General features: G+C 39.1%; 1 protein-coding gene across 18 annotated transcripts in view; it reads right to left on the bottom strand.

Annotated features, from left to right (window-relative positions):
- BTBD9 (BTB domain containing 9) overlaps positions 1–23,291 on the bottom strand; it is a 357,333-nt gene that overhangs the window by 61,824 nt on the left and 272,218 nt on the right. For all 18 annotated transcript variants that reach the window (XM_074348624.1, XM_074348615.1, XM_074348621.1 and 15 more), the window contains one exon: positions 18,881–18,988. In XM_074348624.1, the coding sequence (XP_074204725.1) occupies positions 18,881–18,988 (108 nt within the window). The remainder of the gene's footprint in view (positions 1–18,880; positions 18,989–23,291) is intronic.

Below are 23,291 nucleotides of genomic sequence, written 5' to 3' on the forward strand. Positions count from 1 at the left end.
AGAAGGCGGGCAGGCCTGGAGCATTAGAGCCAGGGCTGAAGTGAAGCCAGGGGCAGTCACATTCCCCCAGGCCTGATCTCTTAGAACAAATCTTCAGGAATTATGTGCAAATGCAGCTCCAAAGAGAGAAATGCTTCTGAAATCTGAGCCTGGTGGGGAGAGCTCGAGTTCCACTGCAAAGAACTTCATCCTGCTCCCAGCACCACTGGCTGAAGTGGGACAACTGACATCACCACATTTCAAGGTTTAAGACGGAGAGGTCAGTGACAAAGATGAACCTGACATGCTCATCTTAGTGGCAAAGGCCCTAGACCTATGGTGTACCCCAGATGGATGAGGTTACAGGAGATGAAGGAGAAATCAGGTAACAAGGATGTCTGTAAACCCACGCTTCCTTTTTTCAAAATGTCTGCTTTATCAGAAGGTTTTCATAAGTGAGTGTTTGTTAAGACACTCAGACCTTCCCTTTTTTGTGCCATGATCTCTCCAGTAGTCTGCTGAAGCCTATGAACCCCTTCTCAAAATGTTTTCAAATGCATAAAACAAAACACACGGGGGAACCAATGATACTGAAATACAGTGCTGCCCTCAGATCCCTTGTGCAAAGTATCACTGAAGGGCTTCTGGCCTAAGGGAAAAGAACATTTCCCACCACTTGGCATAACTGTGCTGCATGGGACAAGATTTCAGAGTCTAGAACCCAAGACTCGACTCTTTATAGAGCCAGAATCCTCATTTCTGAAGACATAAGTTAGATGTTCGTAAAGGAAAGGAGTGCTTCATCTAAGAAACAACAGCCATGAGAACAGCTTTTACACTGCTTCCCCACACCCTTCTCCCCACTCCCTCTCCGTTACATACTTATCCTCCTTAGCCCCTTTTCCAAACAGCACGGAGTCCAGGAATTGGCAACACATACAAATTTTAGGTTCTCTCTTTGAAAATAGAATCCTGAGTTTTCCATAACTTTTCCTCCTTACTTTATTTTTCATTATACTAAAGTTAACGAATCATGTGATGTACATACGCTTCTAAAAAACACTGGTCTGTGACATCATTTCAGAAAACTTGGGAAGCTACCCTGAAAGCTGAGAGCCAAATAGCCAACATCCTGACAGAAGCAAAGCAGTAACATTCAAATCAAACGTACGGCAAACCACTTCTGCTCTGAAGGAAAGACACTCATTTTGATCATGACTGACTGCCAATACACAATGTTTTACCTGTAGTACCCGGGGGTCTCCATGTAAAATTTGTAAGTGAAAGGATCATAAGACTATAAATTCTAATTTAATTACATCGATCTAAGTAAACCCAAAGACAACTTGCTGGGCTAGAAATCAAATTCCAGTGAACAAACTGGAAAATGTGTGCCCCAGTGATACGAGGACTCCAGAGGTTTCAGCAGAAAATGGGCTGCTCTATTGGTGTTTGATGAAAACTCTGCCCCCACCTGGGTCAGTGCGCGTCACAAGCAGAGTCGATTCACTTTCACCTGCAGGGTAGCCTTTCAGGGGAAGGCCGTGTGGGGGAGGAAGAAAACAAAACAATAGCTCCCTAAGCCCCAGAGCCACTGAGATGGTGTATCTGGATTCAGATTTGGGAAACAAAGAGCTACGAGAGTACGGATGTGTCAAATGGACGAGAAACACTACCCGAGCAACACTGGAAATGCTGGGGTGGGTGGGAAGCCCAGTACCGGCCCAGCACACCCACCTCCCACGCCTCACTGATCAGCAGCCACACTCTGCACAAGTGTGACTCACTTGCTTTTCAGTTCTAATAAACTGCCTTCATAAACTGTACACTAGTTCCTCTGTGATTTGAATGAAATTTTCAGCAGACACAGGAATAAAACAATTATTCAACTTCAGTTTCCTCCTTAGGCGACACCTGGAAAGAGTTAACAGATAGGAGAGTCTTTTTTGATGTGTATGTTATTTTTGAAGCCGACTAAGGGAAGTGGCCTATCTTCTCTTTTCTTCATAACTTCACACAGTTCTGCACAAACTGAGGATCAATCTATCATTCTGATGAACAAATCCAACCTTTTGTGCCAAAAAGGTGCAATCATCTTTTAAATGTGAGGTCAGCTCAAGCAACTTCTGCATTTTAGTTGCCACCATTTGCTGGTATCCAAGTTTTAGCAAGTCAGACACATCGAAGTGCCAGGTAAGAAATCTACAGGAAGGCCTGCTCTGTGACAGATAAATGGCAGTGCCCAGTGATCATGGAAGTACCAAGGCTCCCATTAACATGATTCATAAGACCTCCCTGATACCACAAAATCAACAGCTGCTGGTCTTGCACAGCCATCTGATAGGGATAAGTGGTTACTAGGCCTAAAGAAATAAATGAATGAATAGATAATACAAGCCATATCTCAGAAAGGGAGAAGACAGTCTGATGAAAAAGCAATCTTAATTTATTGCAGAAAAACACTGAATTTATGGTGCTCTGAGCATTAAGGGAAAGTCAAGAGATGACTTTGAACAGAGCTGGGGATGTAATGTAAAGCTGTGTCCATTTCTTTTCTAACAGTATTTCCTAATGATTAAAAAAAAAATCAGAGCAAGAACTGCAACCAATCTCGACAGTGTGTGACTCGGGGGAGAAGACTACACAGCACAATGGCCTTCGTCTCTCAAGGAAGGGCACCAAGTTATCTAGGGCGAGTTCATTTTATACTTAAGATATAATCTCTTGGAGAAAACTTTAAAACAATAACCTGAGACTTGGCAGTTTTATCATCCAAGCTATTGGGCTAAGCTTCAAGTTACTAATCCCTTGAGGAAAAAGCACAGCCAGGAGACAGCTAAAACGAGCTTAAGAATGTATATAGTCATTTTACTATAAATGGCTACTTCAGAACCATTTTATTTGACTTTGACTTTTTAAAGGCAAGATAAGCCATTACACATTTTGGACACATTTGGAAAACAACTTGTCAATCTATCTTGTGAAAAGAAGATGCCTCTGAAAATTCATCCTACTGGTGAAAGGGAAAAAAAAAAACCAACTACCACCCACATTTTGGCTATCACTGAAAGCCAAGCAGAAACCTCCTGTTATCAAGGAAAATTACTGCTTATTATATGGTATTACACAGTTTACAGAAACTGCAAGTGCTCATTACAAATTGAATAGCACACGTATCGTCAGAGAGGGCAGCCAGGGCCACAGCACAGGCACCCAACAAAACCTGCTCCATTTGCTCAGCCTCCCTTGGCCAAGGTTACTGTTTCCAGTACAAAGGTAACAAAGAAGTGGACTGAGGGTGCAGGCTGCAATCCTGGCATCTCCGGGAAGATCTCTGCTCAAAGGCACACCTGAACTTCCCTCCAGCAGGCTGAAGGGAGAAGGAGTGATCTTTATTTATCCACCAAGGCTGAGCCCACTCGTCTATGTAGTATGTGTTTCCAGATTTAACATGCTGCTTGCTCCTGTAAATGTCATCCCTACTGATATGCTCAGAGAAGATCTGATCTCGCTAAGTGTGTCAGAATCCACAAATGCCTCTATTGACATTTGGATCAAGGCCCCTCGGCCACTACTTGTCCAGAGCTGACTGGGAAGCTCTGCTAATGAACCCGTGAGAGGAGGGAAGCACCCAGCACAGTGATCGAGAGCAGTGGCAAAAATACGTCTAAGTTACAGACGGATCAATGATGCATTTTTGAGTTAACATGGGTCTATGCCCCACAGATTGAGGGTTTTAGCAGGGCGATGATTCAGTATGAACTGAATGATAATCTTAGTTAAAAAAGCGACAAAAGGAGAAAATAGTGCCTGAGAATATCAGTTGTTCCATCCACAAATACGAACAGCTTAGAAGACTGCGCCCTGTGCTCCCTTCTCATCTCCTCAGAAATTTATGGTTAATTAATATTAATGTAAGAATATGACATTAAAGCAATGTGAAGGTATAAATTTGAAAATCAGACTAGAAATCCAAAAATGAATGCATCTGTAATTGTAGATCACAGTACATGCCATGTCTTACTAAAAACTTGATTACTACATGAACTTACTGTGGCTCTCTGTCCTTGCAGGGCAATATACCCACATCTCCGTGCACCTGATGCTTTTAGTCGGTCCACCTGAAGTACCGACAAACAGGCAGGGGCTGTGGTAAACAGGCTCAGTGGTGCTATGAGACCATGAACTTTGGAATCATGTCCTCTTGTTAGTTTAAACCTGTGATCTCGAGATTAGATCAGTGTAGGTCTGGATTTTTATTTTAATTAGGAAAAAATCTGAGAAGATTCAGAAACGTGAAACAAGCTTCTCCCCTACCCCCAGCACACCCTAGAGAAAAGACTATATATTTCAAAGCTCTGGCAGTCTGAATTTCTATTAAATTTATCTATCCTCTGCCAAATCCTACAGAGAGTTCAGTAACTCCTTAGAGAATTAGTAAGGAAAAAAGAACAATATAAACAAGTTACTTTCATCTGATAGCAGCAGTACCAACACTGCTGCCTTCCTTGGCCTAGGATCACCCCCCCCCAACAAGAAACTTACACTAAAGGCTTTAAGAACCGGAAATGAGGAAGCAGGGGACCAGAGGAAAACCAGAGCACTCTAGGAGAAGTTTCATGTGCAACTCTGCCTTGAGGAAGAAGGATGAACAAGGTGACAGCACAGCCACATTACTGACAGTACAGACTCTTTTGCTAGGTTTAGGTTTATTATGTGGGCTCCGCACTGCTGTATAAATTTGGATAAAGAGGTGAAAAGTGTATGACCAGAAAGCACTCACTAACTCCTTCCAAAACATCTGGTAAATGTGTGCAATTCCAGATGATCACCACTCTGAAACTACACTTCAAACTTTGTAAGAAATGTTTATTACTGATACTCAGTACGTAATTTACAACCACCACGGTGAAATTCACTTACATTCCATTTCAAGGGATCATGAAAAGAAAATGTCAACTGTGGGGAAAATATGCTTTACGGTTCTTGGCTTAAAACAGAGGAAAAGCACACATGCAAGTATCTTTTAGTAGGAAGAAACAGTCTAATAAATGGTCTAATGAACAGTGTAATGATTTTTTAAAAAGTAGGCAACAGGAAGAAAAAGGAAGAAAAACAGGAGCTAATGACTCTAAATATGGGTAATGAAACCCTAGGTAATCTGGTGAAGAGACTATAATTTTAAAACCAACTTTTTAAGTATGTATTATGATACAGCTAATATGCTGGTCAAATTAATATCATGTGGAGGAAGTAGTAGTGATAGCAAGGTAGGAAATTATATGAAAATACAAGTGGATTTCTTTGTAATCTATAGTCTTCATCATACCTTCTAGTAGGTGAGTCCACTGACTTGTACATTTATGTGATTTTTAAATCTGAAGTTCCTAAGTCCCTTTTGTTGGTAAAACACCATTTTTTCCCAGCTATAATGTGGGCGAGTACTAGGTGGTTAGGCTGAAATGATTTTTATCAGAAAAATTTTCTGATAAAATTTCTGATCATGTCTATATTCTTACAGCCCTTATGTATATGCTTTTTACTATGGTCTTATAGACCATACAAAATTCCAGGCAAAGGGGACTCAATCAGGAGAACTGGGTTCTAATCTGAACCCTTCCATTAAATGAGGACTTGAGAAAGGCACTTGTGCCTTCAGTCTCAGATTCTCATGTGTAAAATGAGAGGCTTGGACTCTGATTTCCAAGGTACGTTGAGTTACAATATTTTATGACTATAGGATCCTGTTTTGTAAGTTACACTCTGTGTGTGTGTGTGTGTGTGTTTTGTGATGTTTCCCAAATGTTCAGAAGTTGTGTACAGTCTGTAAGTTCCTTCAGAGGAGAAATGTCTTCCTGTCTCCTCAGTATTTTCCTTCTCAGCCTCTGCACACTATAGTCACTCAACAAATATAACTGAATCAAAGTTGTGGGGCTATGCACTTGATGACAGACCTACCAACTACAGGCTATTCTGGAGACATCTGGCCCTGTACTTCCAAGGGAGGTAGACACCATTGCACCTTGAAAAATGGCTAGATTTTTAAAAAGCAAACTTTCTCCCAGCCAAGCCCCTTGATTTTCTCCTTTCTCTGAAACAGACCCAAGAAAAAGTGAATGTTACCAACTTATACGTAAACAAATTATAGTAGGCATTCAGCTAAAGGAGCAGTTACTTGTATTTGGGAGGAGAAAGATCAAGGAAGACCTCAAAGAACATTTCTGGTTGGATCTTGAAGGGAACAGAGGACAGGTAGAGACCTGAAGATCAGCCAGCGGAAATAAAGATAATTAGCTGATCTAAAGCACAGACTCATTTGGCAACAGTAACTGGACCAGACTGAAAGGAAAGTAGGAAATCTATAAAGAGAGAAAATAAATGAGACAAAGATTAGAAAGTTTGGAGAGAGTCAGAGAGATACGGTAATTGTATATTTGAAATCTGGACATGAGGCCTAACAGTGGGACAGAATATTTGAAAATAAGATATTTGGGGAAAGCTGGTCATGTAGAGACAGAAGATGATGCAGGCGAGGATCTGAGGCTTTTCTCAGTAGACCCCTGGAGGTGCCTGTACAGGGGCATAAGACATCACAGCCAGACCAACCTGGCAACAGTGTTCCGGACACCAGAACAGCAATGATGTAAACAAAGTAGAGATGGAGGGAAATGCACTGGAGGCTACTATAATACTCTGGGAGAGAAGTATGAAAGTCTGAGTTAAGATGGAAGCAATGCAAATAGAAATAAGGAAGAAATGGTGCAAAAGAAAAGACACAGTACCCGACTAGTTATGGAGGGCAAGGGAGAGGAAGGAGCCAAAGGGGTAAGAGATGCTTGAGAGAAGTTTTATTACCATCAACAGGAGCAGGGACATCAAAAGAGAGGAACTGCTCTATGGGGAAAGACAACAATGAGCCTAGTTTTCGACAAACTGAGTTTGATAAGCCATCCTAGAAGGGGCCACCATTTAATAGAAAAATAGGAATGAAAAAGACCCCTGAAGCCAAAAGAATGAATCAGACCGCCAAGGAAGAGTGCTCTTTTAGCTCTAAAAATGAATTCTATGTGCATGCTGAACATCTGAATTCATAGGAACAGTCTCTCCTCCCGCCCCCCCCCCCCCTTTTTTAAAACATAGGAAGAAAACACCAGCCTCTTAGCACTCTGGGATCGAGCTGGATCAGGGCTAATTGGGCATGACTACTGAGACAGCACTTCTTATTTCCACCGGGACAAACAGAGACAGGCCACTCGAAAAAGACATCATCAGAACTACACTGACTTTCTTTCCTGCAGCCTTTGCTCCCTGACCAACAAGTAGGCTCTGCTTTCCTTTTTTTTTTTTTTTTTTTTGCAGACCACATGCTGACCATTCATTTTTATACAGGGATTTCTATGACAGCTGCTTCTCTGGTGTCTCTAGGCTCTCAGATTGCTTGCCTCCTTAGGGTTATGTGACTCTGACTAGAGGCCCATGAGGGGCAGTTTGCATGGCTTTATTGGCAATGTCTGTCTCAGGGAAGGGGTTAATCAAGGCTTGGCCATGGTAAGGGGTGCCTCCCAAGCACCTCTCTGGACCCCTTGCAAGCCATCCTAAAACCATGGGAAGGATCCAGAGCTCCAGAATTTCAGAGCAAGGTCTGTTCTGTTGGACAGACTACCTTGCTGGGAAAGGCATAGGGAAATGCCTTGACAAGTGGTTAAGAGTTCCTCTCCAGAGATTAAGGCAGTTCCCTCCTCTTTATTTAACTTTTTACCCTGAAAATCCAGAGAAACAACTGAAACATATTAACCTGACAAATTTGAGATTTTAAATCAAATCAATTTCCAAAGTGAACGGGGTGCAGCTGGCAAACAGTTTTTAAAGCACTCAGCCCTTCCATAAAGAAAAACTTTAAGAGTGTTTAAGAGTGTTTAAAAATAAAGTAACCAATCCAGCCAGTAACCCATCTCAAGTGATAAACTGTTACAGGGGGATCCAAGTCATTAAGTGAGGGGCAAGGATAGATGTGGAGGCCAGAGAAAACTGAACCTCTGGCAATGACTGAATCTGTGGAAGAAGGCTATAAATAAATCAAGGATGAGAGACCAATAATAGATTAATAAAGAGAAGTTGGGAAGACACATACCTAGTCTAAAAGGACTACATTATCAGGTCAACGAGCAACTTTAATTTCCTCCCACAAACTCCTCCTTGTTCTATGTGACAGCACTTAAGCTGGGATGGACAGATGTCCTAACTGAGCCTCATGCTGACAACAGCTCCAGACGGTAGCAGGACAAAGAAGCCAACAAGTATGCATGACTGGCTATTCATTCAGACAACAGAACAACTGCTAGGTCCTTGCTAGGCTACCATGGGTAAGAGCGAGTAGAGCAGGCCAGATGCCTGCTCCGATGGAGCTTATGTTCTAGTAGGGAAGAACTACCATAACTGAATAACCACGCTAGGGAAAGTGTCAGTGCAAACTGCAGTATCAGCTGTGAAGGAAAGAAGCTCAGCTCTATGACAGAAAACAGCAAAGCAATGGTTGAGATGGGTGGTCAGGGCAGACTTTCCTGAGAATGTGGCCTTGAGCTGAGAACAAAAGGATAATAAGGGTTAACCAGACAAAGGGCAGGGGTGTGGGCTCCAGAGGCCATGGCATGTGCAAAGGCTCTGTGGGAAGGCAGAGCATGAGGTGTGGTGGGACAGGGCAGGAAGCTCGGATGATGTGAGCACAGGTAGAGTGATGCAGAGTGAGTCTGGGGAGGCAGGAGGGGCCAGATAGTGCAGGCGCTCCAGGCCATGGGAAGACTGTGGTCTTTACCCCGAGAGCAGGTAAGGGTTCTAAGCAGGTATAATACCAGAGTTGTGCTTGAAAAATGCCACTCTGGCTACAGTAAGTGAAGTAAACTTGAGGGAGGGTACAGAGAGAATAGGGGAGGCAGTTAGCAGAGCAGAGGAGAGAGGAGAGAGATGATGATGGTTGGACTAGGTGGTCTTGATTGATTTTTGTCATTTGGAATATAATATTAATACAAAAGCTATTTCCATAATAAAAGGAAAATCTTTCTGACCATGTACATTTTAAGTGTGCTCACACAGTTCACTGAGAAACTCTTACTGAGGTTTGCTTTATTTATTTATTTTTTTATAATAGGTGTGGAAAAATTATTATCCTCACAGAATAACGTGGCTCCTGGGTTAAGCAAGGAAGAAGGAAAATTGTTCTCAGCTTCTCCCTCCTGATCGTTTGCTATCTGGGGGATTTCATTTCCTTCCAGCACCTTCACCTGTCAGATGTTCTGGGTGGGGATGAGCCTCTTTGCCAGCGGTCCACAGAACCTGCAGATAGCTCTAAATTTACAACTCAGGTCACACAGTAGCATCAAAATCTACTTTCCACGTGGCTTCCAACACAGGGGTAAATTTTTCCATAAAAACTTTCTGCAATACAAAAGATAAATCCCTTCTCCATATGTGCAGGGAAGAGTGACTGATTCCCTTTTGATATTTTTTACTCCAAAATATTCTACTCCTGGTACTTCATAACCCCATAATCAACAGTTTGATTAACAAGTGTCTCCAAGTCTGGTGTCTCAGACAGACACCTTCTACAGGGCAGGCTCTCATATGGCATCATAACCCAGGGGCCTGCCAGTACAGACTTGTCCTCTGTATGTGTTTTATCTGACTTCTGTTATTCACCCCACCGCACCCTGCTTTTTTTTTCTTCCATTCCTCTTACAGGTACATGTTTCTCTATCATTCAAGTTCTAAAACTCTTGAAAAAAATTAATACCAACGTTTGCCCTTTAAAACAAATACAGGAAAGAACATGACTAGCCTTCTTCATTACTGTCAAATGCTGTGTAGAAACTGGAATTAAGTATGAAAAGAGAAAAATAAAATCTCCTTTGAACATTTTAAAAGTGACAATTACACAAGCAGAGCCCATTAACTGGCTCAACACTTCAAGCAGCAAGCACACTCCTCCAAGCGCACAGAGAAGGGGGTGTAAGGAGAGCGGCCCATCTGTTACCACAGCAGACTCACGGGAAGGTGATTATTTCAATACAGGCCCAATCTGACAGCCAAGAGCTACCATTCCATCCCACAAACTAAAACTTGACACTAAATATGAACTTCTCATCAGCAGTGTCAGTAGTGAAGACATTTTCTCTTTTAAAACCCACATTTTTTCTATTGCATCACATTAGTGACCCCATGTCCTCGACACACAACCCCCAGGTCACACAGTTAGCAGTGACCTCCTGGAACCAAGCCAGGATTTTCATTTGTTAAGTGTCAGCTTTCACAATTTTATCACTAACAATGGCAAAGAAGATGCAGGCAAGGTAAACAGTCTAGGCTTAAACATCCCGTTTTTCAATCTTGCTACACTTTGGCTGAGTTTACTCAGGCTGTAACTGTCCACCTTTAATTTACCCCGTTGTCCTCAACCACTGCAGCACTTAGAGAAGGAATCATGACTCCTTGTTCTAAGATTCCTAGCGAATAAATAGCTCCAGCTCTAGAAACAGACCCCAGAACAGAACGCTGCCCTTCCCCAGGACTAGATGACAGTATATTTAGCAAGGAGGACGCTGCTCCTCAGACAGGAATATCGTCATGCTGAAGCTGACCCCACAGAGGACTTTCCAGGTGACATGAGACTGTCAAAGCGCTTCTCAGGGAAGGCGCAGGGAAGAAATGTTCAGTTAGAAGGCTGCAGAAATGCCTGATCCAAGATGGTGCTCCAAGGTCTCAAGTAGGTCAGGCCTCGCTGAGTGGGGAAACCCAGAAGGGAATGGACCTCTGAAGTCCTGGGGAAAGGCGAAAGGAAGAAGTGCTCTTGGAGAACTGAGATCTAAGAGGCCCAAGGGGAGAAGCACAAGGAAAATGTGGCTCAGGTGTCCTTTTCAGGGAAGCACTTGTGCTTAGGGTAAGTGGCTTCAAGGTTCTGAAAAGCTACTAGGATATTGCTATGTATAGCACTTATTTAATTTCTTTAATTTATTGCTGACAGTAAATAAATCATGCCACTCTGCCAGCATATGCTACTCAAATAATGGCAAGGACAGATGTCTACAAAACATTTATGGCTGCAGCTAGAAGAAAAAATCTTTTTCAAATGAGGTTTTCGTTTTGATTTTAAAAGAAGTACATGTAAATTGGTCAAAAATGAAGGAAAGTAGAAATAATATCCCTAATCCCAATATACAAAGTCAACCATTATTAACATTTTGGCATATTTCCTTTTGGCTTCCTTCTTCCATAATTTTTTTCCCTACTTAGGATAGTACTTCCATAATTTTATATCCTGCTTAAAAACCTTACTATAAAAGTATTTTTTTAAGTTATTAAAAATTCTTTACAACATCATTTTTAATGAACACTTAGGCTGGAGAAGAAAACTTACTCAAAGGGGAATCTGGATAGTATATCTGGCACGCAGTTTGTGAGAAAATTAGGCTAAAATCTAGAAATACTAGGTAGTTCCAGATTGTGACCACAGAATTCTCCAGTGGAAAAAGAATTTTCGGTATTACCCAATTTTTGTACCTTTTCTATTTGCTAAAATGTTTGCCAAGGGCACAGTCTTGGACAGATGATGGCTGCAATCACTAAGACTTTGGCAGGCAGAGTTATCAGTCAGTGGGACCATGACAAAGTAAAGAGATGGTTAAAAAAAACGAATATGAATGAGGTCAATGTACAAGGAGTACGTGCTGGCAGGAGACAAGACAGCTACATAACACAGGAGAAGTGCAGCCAGGCACAGGAATGAAAGGAAAAGGACGTGGGACCCTGGGGAGTATCAACAGTCCATGCAGAAGAGCTTTTGAGAATTCAGGTTCAAGATGGCCAACATTACAGGCACATTTTCCTTCCTCCCTTCCTAGAAGCCAATAAGGTGACATCAAAGAAATACAAAGGGAATACATTCATAAAAGTGTTGCACACTGGAGGGAAGGCTATTAGCAAATCAAGATTTTGTTGAATTTCTAGAAAATGGAGGTGGATGAAATATTATTCATAAAACTGAAGGGAATTGGGCAGATTTCCATATAGAAGCAAACTGTGCAGGAAGGAAAAAAAAATGACCCACTTTCAGCCGTATCATTGTGAAATTTAAGACCCTCAAGGATGAAAAGATCCTAAAGGCTTCTATAGGGAAAAATAAATTACTGCAAAGAATAAGAATCAGATTATATCAGATTTCTAATCAGTAACATTAGATGCTAGCTGGCAATAAAGCCAAGCTTTCAAAACTCTGAAGAAACTATACCCAAACTATACTTCAGGCATGTAAGTATTCTGAAAATTTGGTTTCCATATACTCTTTTTGAAAAAAATGTACTATAGATTTACTCTGTCCAATGCCCATGAGGGATCTTCTTAACTAAGACCCAATCAAGCCACACTTGGCTTCAAATTCACCCAAGAGAGATAGGAGGAAACACAGAAGAAGAAGGGTAGCAGCAGGCATTTCTCCTCAGGGGGAGTCCTTGCAGCAGTCCACATGACTGTGCAGGAGCTGTTCCAACTGGTGACAGCTCAGGTGAGTGTACAAGACTCACACTGGTAAGTGTGGAGCCACTCTGGCCTAGAATTCTAAATCAAAAGTACTATCTTTCATAATAGCTCCATAAACATTGACCCAGAACTTTCATCACACTGAGAAAACCCAAAGCTATGACTTCCAACCAGATTCCCAGGCCAGATGCAATTTACCAATCGGGGTAATTTTTATCATAAGCAATGTTGCCTATGTCAGCCACAGCTGACATTCTACCTCTGTCAGGTCTTCAAGGAGACAGATCTAGAAAGGTAACTGGGATCAAGATCAGTATCTTTCTTCAAAGGAAAAAGCATTACCCTTTTATCCACATTCTACAAAAAGAAAAAGAAATCCAAGAAACAGTGGAATCAACCTAGACAGAAAAAAAAAATTAGGATCACAGCTGTAGAGTACGCCTAGGAAGCAGTCTGTTCAACCAATGATGGGAATGTAAACTGGTGCAGCCACTATAGAAAACAGTATGGAGGTTTCTCAAAAAACTAAAAACAGAACTACCATAAGACCCAGCAATTCCACTCTTAAGTATATATATATATCAAAAAAAAACTTCCCCAAAAAACTAATTTGAAAAGACATGTGTATCCCAATGTTCAAAGCAGCATTACTTACAATTGCCAAGATATGAAAGCATCCTAAGTGTTCATCAACAGATGAATGGATACAAAAAAGAATGCGACAATGAATATATGTATGTTCATGTATAACTGAAAAATTGTGCTCTACACTGGAAATTGACACAACATTGTAAACTGACTATAACTCAATAAAAAAAAAAACAGATGAATGGATAAAGAAGATATGATGCATATATACACAATGAAATACTAACTCAGCCACAAAAAGGATGAAATATTGTCATCCTCAGCAACATGCATGGACTTGGAGGGCATTATGTTAGGTGAAATAAGTCAGACAGAGAAAGACAAATACTGTATGCTATCACTTATATGTGAAATCTTAAAATACAACAAACTAGTGATTATAACAAAAAGAAACAGACTCACAGACAGAGAATAAACTCGTGGTTACCAGTCGGGAGAGGGAAGAGGGAGGGACAAGATAGGGGTAAGGAACTAAAAGGTACTAACTAATATGTATAAAATAAGCTACAAGGACATAGTATACAGCACAGGGTGGTATATAGCCAATATTTTACAATAACCATAAATGGAGTATAACCTTTAAAATTGTGAATCACTACATTGTACACCTGTAACTTACATAATATTGTACATCAACTATACTTCAGTTAAAAATAATTAACCAATGGACAACAAGTATGCTTCAGAAGCTTCTGTAACAGGAAAAAGAGGCAATAAGGAACTCCCAAGAAAATTAAAAGTTGCCTAATATGAAGCTATTTATCATTTGTGGAATAATTCTGAGCACTTGTAAGAAAACCCAATCTGTGATATGAACACAGTACAATTCTTCCAAGAGGGACACAAGTTTAGTGACATAGAGCAGCACCACCCTCACTACAGACTCAATGAATTACCAGATCTGTGGTGAACAATGTTTATATAATCATAATATTATAATAAGTTCTTAATGTTTTTCCCTTTTCAGGATCAATTTATAGCCAACACATGGAAGATTTAACTGTAAGTTAAAAAAAAAGAAAATATCGTAAATCTTCACAATGTCAATATGGTGGGACAGCTAATAGATGAGAGACAGAGGGAAATGTAAGGGGGGTAATCTCTTCCTTAACATAGTAAGGAGTCAAGAAATACTGCCCACAATTGATGGATCAAAAAATAGAGGTGTAAGTATATTGTTTAATTTTAAAAGGTAATTAATAGCAGAACTAAAAATAAAAACACAATTCACAAAAAAATGAGGAGTCGTTAAAGTGAGCTAAATTCTTCATTTTTTTTTATAGCAAGGAGTCAGTATAGTTGATAAACTAATAAACAGAGATATAAAAATATTTATAATCGAGAAGTTACAAAAACTTAAAAGAAAAAGTCAAAAGTAGTTATTTCTGAGGAATGAAACAAGATAGGAAGGTAAAATTTTACTTTTCGCTTATATCTTTTTTAATTGTTTAAACTAATTTTCCATGAGCATGTTTTACATTTATAGTAAAAAAGCTGATGTTAGTATCTTACTATACTGGCATGTATTTAGGGTTCACCAATTTAGAAGACAGTAGAGAAAAGCAACCAATGATTGCAATGTAAAGTCTTGTGAAATAAAGCTAAAGGGTACAGGAATAGATGATGTGAAAAAAGAGGGGTAAGAAGTAATTTTATAAAATCAGTTAATACATTTGTGATAACATGAATAATCCCTGCAGGCACTATGCTAAGTGAAATAACTCAGAGAAAGACAACTTATTGTATGATCTCACTTATATGTGAAATCTTAAAAAAAAAAAAAAAAAAAAGAACTCACAGAAACAGAACAGATTGATGGTTGCCAAGAGCTGGGGTGTGGGGGAAATGGGTGAAGGTGGTCAAAAGGTACAAACTTTCAGTTATAAGATAAGTAGGCTCTGGGGATGCAATGTACAGCATGATGACTATAGTTAATAATATTGTATTGCATATTTCAAAGTTATAAGAGAGCAGATCTTAAAAGTTCTCATCATATGAAATAAAATCATAACTAGGTAAGATGATATATGGTAAACTTATTGTGGTGATCATTTTGTAATATATACATGTATCAAATCATTGTGTTGTACAACCTAACCTTATATAATGTTACATATCACTTATACCTCAATAAAGTGGAAAAAAACAAAATCAGTCAATATAAAAACAGGGTTATCTAATAGAAAATGAGCCTTTATCCTGAAAGTAAAACAAGATAAGCTCCAACTGTAGCAGAAAGCACTTAGTATACCAATAAAGGAAACTATCCCATCCCAGGACTTCCAGGGAGACATCAGAGAATCTCATTCCCTAGGTCTTTGTCAGAGGACAGCAAAAATCTGTCCTGTAATTTCCTGAGTAGGGGTAGAATGCTATCAAGAGGCAGGGCTATGCGCTTTAAAAATCCTATAGAATTTCACTTATAACATGACTCACATACTTTATTTCAATAAAAAAAAACAGATTACAATTCTCGAAGCTAATAGGATCCTCTCTTGAGGACTGCTCTGGAGTACATCAGTTAGAAAGGAAAGGCTTTCTTCTTTTATCATCTGCATATCTTCTATTATATCTCTTAAGACCTAACCTCAAAAATGGGAAGCACAACAGATTCAGGTTATGCCTATAAGCATAAAATCATAATCTTTGGCTCCATTGATTCCTAGAAAGTTAACAGGCATTTGCCTTCTTGCTACTACTCTTATTTTTCTAATATTTGTTTATTAATTTGTAAAACACTTAAACTGCTATAGTATTTAAGTGCTAACATGCAAGGTTAAAAACATTTAAATTATTGAAACCCACCAACTAATGGAAACAAAAAATGAGAAAGAGGGAAAAAAAGATGTTGATGACTTAATGCAAAGCTACTAGGAGATGCTCTAATGAGTGAATGAGTTTTTGAATCAAGAAAGAACCCATTTAAACAAGTATAAAATCATTATGATATGTACCCTGTCAGTGGTCAACCAGTTCTTGTTGAAAACCCAACTGCATAACATCTTCAGCAGAGTGACATAAAAGAGATGAGGAATCCAATTTATAACACATAAAATGACAGAAGAGATGGGTGATGGTAACTAGTGACATGTATAAAAGATGAGGAAACAGACGGTCTGGTCTATGAGCCGTATACCCAATAAGCAATGACTCTGGAATGATAAATGGGGGTTGTTCATGAGCCCCTTCCTACTATATAAAAAGGGTTCTGAAAAAGGTTGGAAGTAAGTGAATCACTTCATTTCCCGGTTTTCACCCTCTGGCTTGGTTTAGTTGAGCAATGCTTTGGGTACTAGGAGACACTGTGGTACAGCAGAAAGAGCCCTTCATTTCCTCTTTCATAAAGTGAGGACAAAACCCCACAAGGTGTTTTGTATTCAAGACAGAATGAGATAAAATACATGAAAGTAAAGGAATACTAGTTACTAAATAATTGTTAGTTTTCTTATTCTATGGTAGAGATGGCCACAAGATTTGTGCTCCACTGAGAAGCAGCTGCCCAGCCAGGAACTGACTACATGTCCCAGTCCTACAAGCATCTAGTGTGGCAACGAACTGGTTCTCCCCAGTGGAACGCAAGTGGAAGTGATGTTCACTACACCCAGACCAAGCCTGTTCAGAACCAGGTAGACCTTCTCTCTGCTCTCTCCCCATCTGCCAGCTAGATGCAGATGATGCTGATGAGGCCCTAGATGATGGCAGAACCACAAGAAGGAAGATGCCTGGGCTCCTCAGTCATCTATGCAGAAGAGCTACCTGACAACAAGGAGCACCTATATCGACTGTTCCATGACTGAGAAATATACTATGGTGTTAAGCCACTGACATGTTGAAGCCACTATTTGTTATAGCAGCAAGTGTTACCCTAACCAATATAAAGATGCTGTATAATCACTATAATAATAATGGGGAGAGGGATAAATTGGGAGTTTAGGACTAGCAGATACAAACTACTACATATAAAATAGATAAACAACAAGGTCCTAATGTATAGCACAGAGAACTATATCCAATATCTTGTAATAACCTATAATTAAAAAGAACATATATATGTATAACTGAATCATTATGCTGTACACCAGACACTAACACAAAATTGTAAATCAACTATACTTCAATTAAAAAAAATAATGGTGAGGATGTCAGACATGGCATCAAACAAGCCATCAATAATGCTATTATGAAATCTTGAAAAGATGTTTAACATCATCAGCCATCAGGAAAACGCAAATCAAAACCACAATGAGATGCCACTTCACTCCCACTAGGATGGGTATCAACAAAAAGATAGACAATGACAAGTACTGACAAGAATGTAGAGAAACTGAAATCCTGATATATTGCTGGTGAGAATGCAAAATGGGGCAGCTGTTGTGGAAAAGTTTGGCAGTTCCTCAAAACTTAAACTCAGAGTTACTATGAGACCCAACAATTCTATTCCTAGGTATATACCCAAGAGAACTAAAACATATGTTTATATAAAAACTTGTACAGGAATGTCCATGGCAGCAATATTCATAATAGCCAAAAAGTAGAAACAATTCCAATATTCATAAACTGATAAATGGGATAAACAAAATGTGCTATATATATTCCCATATGATAGAATATTACTTGATCATAAAAAGGAATAAAATACTGATACATGCTATAACACAAATGAACCTTGAAAACATTATACTAAGTGAAAGAAATCTGGAACAAAAGATCACATACTATTTGATTCCATTTATATGAAGTGTCCAAGATATGTGAATCCACAGCAACAGAAAGTAGATTATTGGGTGCTGGGGATGTGGCAGCTGGAGAGAACCAGGGAGACAGCTAATGGGTAGGTTTCTTTTGGGGGTGATGAAACTGTTTTGGAACATAAGATTGTGATGATGGCACAATTCTGTGAATATACTAAAAACCACTCAATTGTACAATTTAAAATGGTGAATTTTATGGTATGTGAATCATATCTCAATTAAAAAAAAACCAAAACTCTCAGATATTTGCTTTATCTTACCTCCCAGAGAATCTGGCTCTACACAAAAAGTCACTGAGCTCTTTTCAGATAATGACTGGGAAAAGGTATGAGGGAAACTTCTAGGAGGCTGTAAATGTGTTAATTTTAATCAAGCAGTGGTTAAATCCATTCTTAGCATGATTCTCAGCTGGTCAGAACTCACAGAATCCTTCCTCTTGGCTTCCTACAACCAGATAAGCTCAAACGGAGCCCCAACGCCATATGCATGAAATGCCTGTTTCCTATGGAGACCTAAGATAAACTTTCCTTAGTTTAGGTAACAGTGTAACTAACACAGAGATGAGGGTGGGGAAGAAGCTATAGTCTGAGAATACTACTAAAGCATGTATTCCATCAGCAAAAATTTCTAAGTAAGAAAAAAGTCCTGAAGGAGTAGGGTGGGATGTGGGGGGAGGGCTCCAGAGAGGATTGCAAATGGAAAGTGTCTTTTTCCCCCTCTACTTAAAAGGGAAAATATGTGCCATTTTTAAGTGTCAAGTTCAAACCACAAAATAAGGAAAGTGTCTTCAGTCATCTAAAGTAAATTCTCATTCAAGTACTTAAGAGTCAAAACTAAAGTAAAGGCTCATCAGAATGTTTTAACCTTCAAATGAGAATATAATTTGGTGATTCTGTGAATTTTCACTGAAACATTCTGGGCCCATTGGAAAGACCATCTTTTAAACTGGCAAAAATTCCTGAAGGAAAGTAACTTACTTGCAGGAGACTTTGGTTCTGTCGGCTACCATGGTCCACTGCTGCTGGTTGGTGGAAACCTCAACGTAGTAGCTATAGCTCCGATCATCACAGTCCCACAGTAATAACCTAAACAGAGAGAAAACATACAAATGCTGTGAATGTCCTTCCTGGCTGTTTCCTTGGGTTGAAGGCATGAGGGGATCCATGTCTAGTCTGTCCCTCCTACTTGTCTCCTTTGCCCACACACTTCCAGGACTAAAGAGAAAAAGTGAATCCCCAACAAAAGTATGATGGGAGAAGGTAGAGTCAGTCTGCAGTGAGAGGCTTCTCTCTTTAGGTATTTATTTTCACAAGTCACCCAATCCCGGGCAGCCTCTGTCCTCCAAGTGGCAAAGGTATTCAGATTGGCTTCTCAGGGAGAAGATGTCCCCAAATCCTCCCTCCATACTCCTCCAGCTCTCATCTCCAGTTGGCTGGGCTGACCAAAGGTAACATCCTTGAGTCCACTGTTCATGGGGGAATCTATGCTTTCTAACTTAATAACTAGTATGCCCCAGGAACCTTAATCATGTTTCCAGGTTCCTTCTCATTCTTACCAAAATGTCTGCATGGCTTTGGTAAGATTATCTGATTGGCAGATACAGGCAAACGTATATTCGTAAGTAAAAATTTCTTATTACCTAAAATTGATTCTCTTGGTCCTTCTTATGCCCCCTTTTAGCCCAGATAAGAACCTAAGCATTGCCTATGTGATTCTACTTAAATGAAGATCAACAGAGACTAAATTTATCTATGGTGACAGGAACCAGAATAGTAGTTTCCTCTAGGAGAAGTAATGACTGGGAAAGAGTGAGGGAAACTTCTAGGATGCTAGAAATGGAATGATTTTCATCTAGTAGTGGTTACATGGCTATATACACGGAAATATTCACCAAGCTATACGTAAAGGTTTTGTGCACTGTGTATATGTATTTTTCCTCAATTAAAAGAACAGAATTATAAAAGAATCTAAATATTGTAATACAGGATCAGACTACAGTCCAGCATTTTGCTTCTGATAGTGCCACAGTGGTGAGAGATCATTGTTTTCTATAATTTCAGCCTCAAACGTCCCTCCTATACAAGATATCTATCTTATTGTTCTATAGTTGGTCGTGCGCATCTGTTTCCTCCAGCAGCCAGAACAGACAGTGAGCTCCCTGAAGACAGTGCCTATCATTTTTCCACACTTGGCATAGTGTCTCACACGTTGAGCCTACACTCAATGAATGTCTGCTGAGCAAATAGATTATGTGTAACAACAATAATGATGATGATGATTATTATCATAATGGCCAATATTTCTTTAATGCTCCCTGTGTACCAGGCCCTATATTAAATGCTGTATATAATTTATCTTATTAAATCCTTCCAAAAATCCTCTTAGCAAGCATTATTATTCTCATCAAATTATACATACATGGTGAAAGTAAGGCTTAAAGCTGTTAAGTAATTTGTCTAAATTTAGTTAGTGACAGTGGATACTGGGTTCCAACCTGGTGTCCTTACCAAAGCCCCTTTCTGTAATCTGCTGTCAAATGTTTCCTTTACTCCCAGTTTATGTATCTGGGTCATAGTTTACAACCTATTCCTCTAAAAAAGTACTTCATATCATTTCTCCTTAATCCTGCAATTACAATCAATGAAAATCCTTTCCACAAATTCAGTTTAGTGTCACCTATAAAGCTATCACTGAGGATGAGAAATGCTCCTGTGTTCTCCTTTCCCTTATCCTTTGTTCCTTGTTTTCAATTGCAATTTTGTTTGCTATCAATGATGAAATCCACACTAATCCACACTACCTAATATGATGGAATTCCTCTTTTAAGTAGAGAAAAGTGTTAGAAGGTTTTTGGAAAGCATAAACAGATGTATAATACTCTGTATACTACTGACTCCCTTGAACTCATCTGAGTATTTAATCTCTCAAAGTACTCTGAATCAATCAGACAGAAATCCACTCTATTGTTTTTAGTGTCCAATAATTCTCCTTTTAGATTATGCTAGTGTGCCTGATGAGAAAGTGAATCATTTTCCTCATTAGTCATTTCCTCAAATATTACTCTAGTCTCTCACAGCACTTTTATGCAGTTAGCCTGTGTTAATTTATATTTATGTTGAGTAACTTTAAAAAATGTAATTTTTGCTTCTATGTTTGTCTGCCTCTCAGAATGATTATAAGACTTTTAGAAAGACTGTTGATTTGTCTCTTTTTAAAAAATTCTACTCCAAACATACGGTCTCTGTTTATGGTGTATGTTCCATACATGTTCCAAGTTGAAATCATTCATAACTCTGCCAGCGTAGATCAAAACCAGGAAAAAACTTCAAAATAATTAACCATTCCTTTTATTTAATGCCTGTGATAACAGGCTTTTGGGGAGATGCTGTTGAGGCTGTCTGCCCAGTGGAATTTTGGATTATTTATGGAGAGCCAGGTTTATCATAATCCATCTCCTTCTGGATAATCATGAGTTAGTGTTTCTACCAGTGTACCCAAATGAAAATAATCAGTCCCTTTTGTGATAGAATCTAATCAGATCTTGAAATATTTCACGGAAAAAAGACTGCCTCAAGGATATGAGATATGGAGAAGATAAAAGGAAGACCAATTATGAGTAAGTTTCATAAATACTCTAGTAGAGATTCTTGAAGTAATAGCAGATTAAAAGAATTTTTAAAGTTGTGCACATTGTGTCTCATAGTAACTTACTCTATAAAGTTCTCCAATTTCTTTCAGGGCAAAGTATTAATTTAAAATGAAGATAAAAAATAAAAATAAATAAAATGAAGATCACCTATAATTTCAGTAATTTTGTAAATACATACACATGGTGCAAATTGTTTATAACTTGCTTTTTTGCTTAATGACCTATTATAAATATCTTTTTTTTGGTATCATCAAATATTCTTCCTCATAATATGCACTGGTTCCACAGAGTTTCGTGAACTATTATTATATTTCATATATATAATATATATTATCAGCTATCTAAGTGTCCAGTAATAAGAGGATAATTTATTTAATAATAAATTATAGCTATGATAATATGTCATTATTATCAGAAATATATATATTAATAAGAGGCTAATTTATTAGGCTCTTATTACTGGACACTTAGGTAGCTGATAATATCGCACTGTTATGAAAATTCTGTGATGAACATTCTTAAGCTAAATCTATGGTTATTGCCTTTGAAAGTTTCTGTACGTGAAACTCCTGGAGCAGGGCTTGTGAGGCCTTGAAATGTATTACAAAACAGCTGCACACCTGTCACCTCTCCCCTTAAAAAAGTGTATCAATTTATATTCACACTACAGGTGATGTATAAAAATGCCTGTTTCTGTGCATCATCACCAATACTGTGTATTATCTTTTAAAATACTGCCAATTTGATAGATGAAATATATGTCATTATTTTAATTTGCAGCTTTTTACTTTTCACTGGACTTGAACATTTTGCCCATTTTCTTCATATATTTATTCTTTTGTTAATGACTTATAAGATGCCCTCTATATTTAAAGGATATTAACCCAATGCCTATCACAGTTTGCATGCTGAAGATACTAATTTTTATTAGCCTAGTCTATCGATCTTTACCTCAATAATTTCTCCCAGCCTAAATTCTTTTTTCTGAAGAGCAGCCAAATGCACATTCTGGTTGAGACATCTCCTTTCTATTCCTCTATTAAAGAGTCCCTGGGGACTCGAAATGTGGGGTCATCGTGACTCCTGAGTGGAAAACGGACACCGATGGATCTCAAATTGTCAAGCTAGGGCTCAGACTCACCTACACTTTGGAGTTTTTAAGAGGGATTCTAGTTCATGTGCCAGGATGTATATTTGCTTGGAATGTAGGCTTAGCCAGGAATGAAAACCCCTCTGCTGATTCGACTGAAAAAAAAACAAGCACAGCTCAAGGACACTAAAGGAAAAATTGACTCAATCTCCTTTTTTCCCATGGAGAGAAATTTTTTCTAATAAGGCACAACTGTAAAGCCCACCAAGTCCCTTCACTTCTTTCCCTGCCAGCAAAGTCTGCTCCTGTATCTCTGCACTGGCAACAACACAGAGATACTTCTGACTTATAATCTGCCAGAAAAGGTATGCCCAGTGAACTGGCCCAGGACAGACATACTCCTTCTGCCTTTAATTGAGAGTAGCTTCGTAAACATACCTCTGACATCTATACACCTCCCTCCGTACATCAGAAGCCGTTTTCAAAAGAGGCTGAATAAAGGAAGCTGCTAGCCAAGATCTACGGATGCAGATCAGGTCTGTGTTAGCAGTGGCCACAAACCCCTCTACCTAACAAGCATGGTGTGAAATGCCTGGTGATGTTAAATATTGTCTCCTCCATCTTCCTTATTCTCATTGTGGAGTTCCCC

The sequence above is a fragment of the Camelus bactrianus genome, chromosome 20, assembly GCF_048773025.1.
Source record: "Camelus bactrianus isolate YW-2024 breed Bactrian camel chromosome 20, ASM4877302v1, whole genome shotgun sequence".
Classification (NCBI taxonomy): domain Eukaryota; kingdom Metazoa; phylum Chordata; class Mammalia; order Artiodactyla; family Camelidae; genus Camelus; species Camelus bactrianus.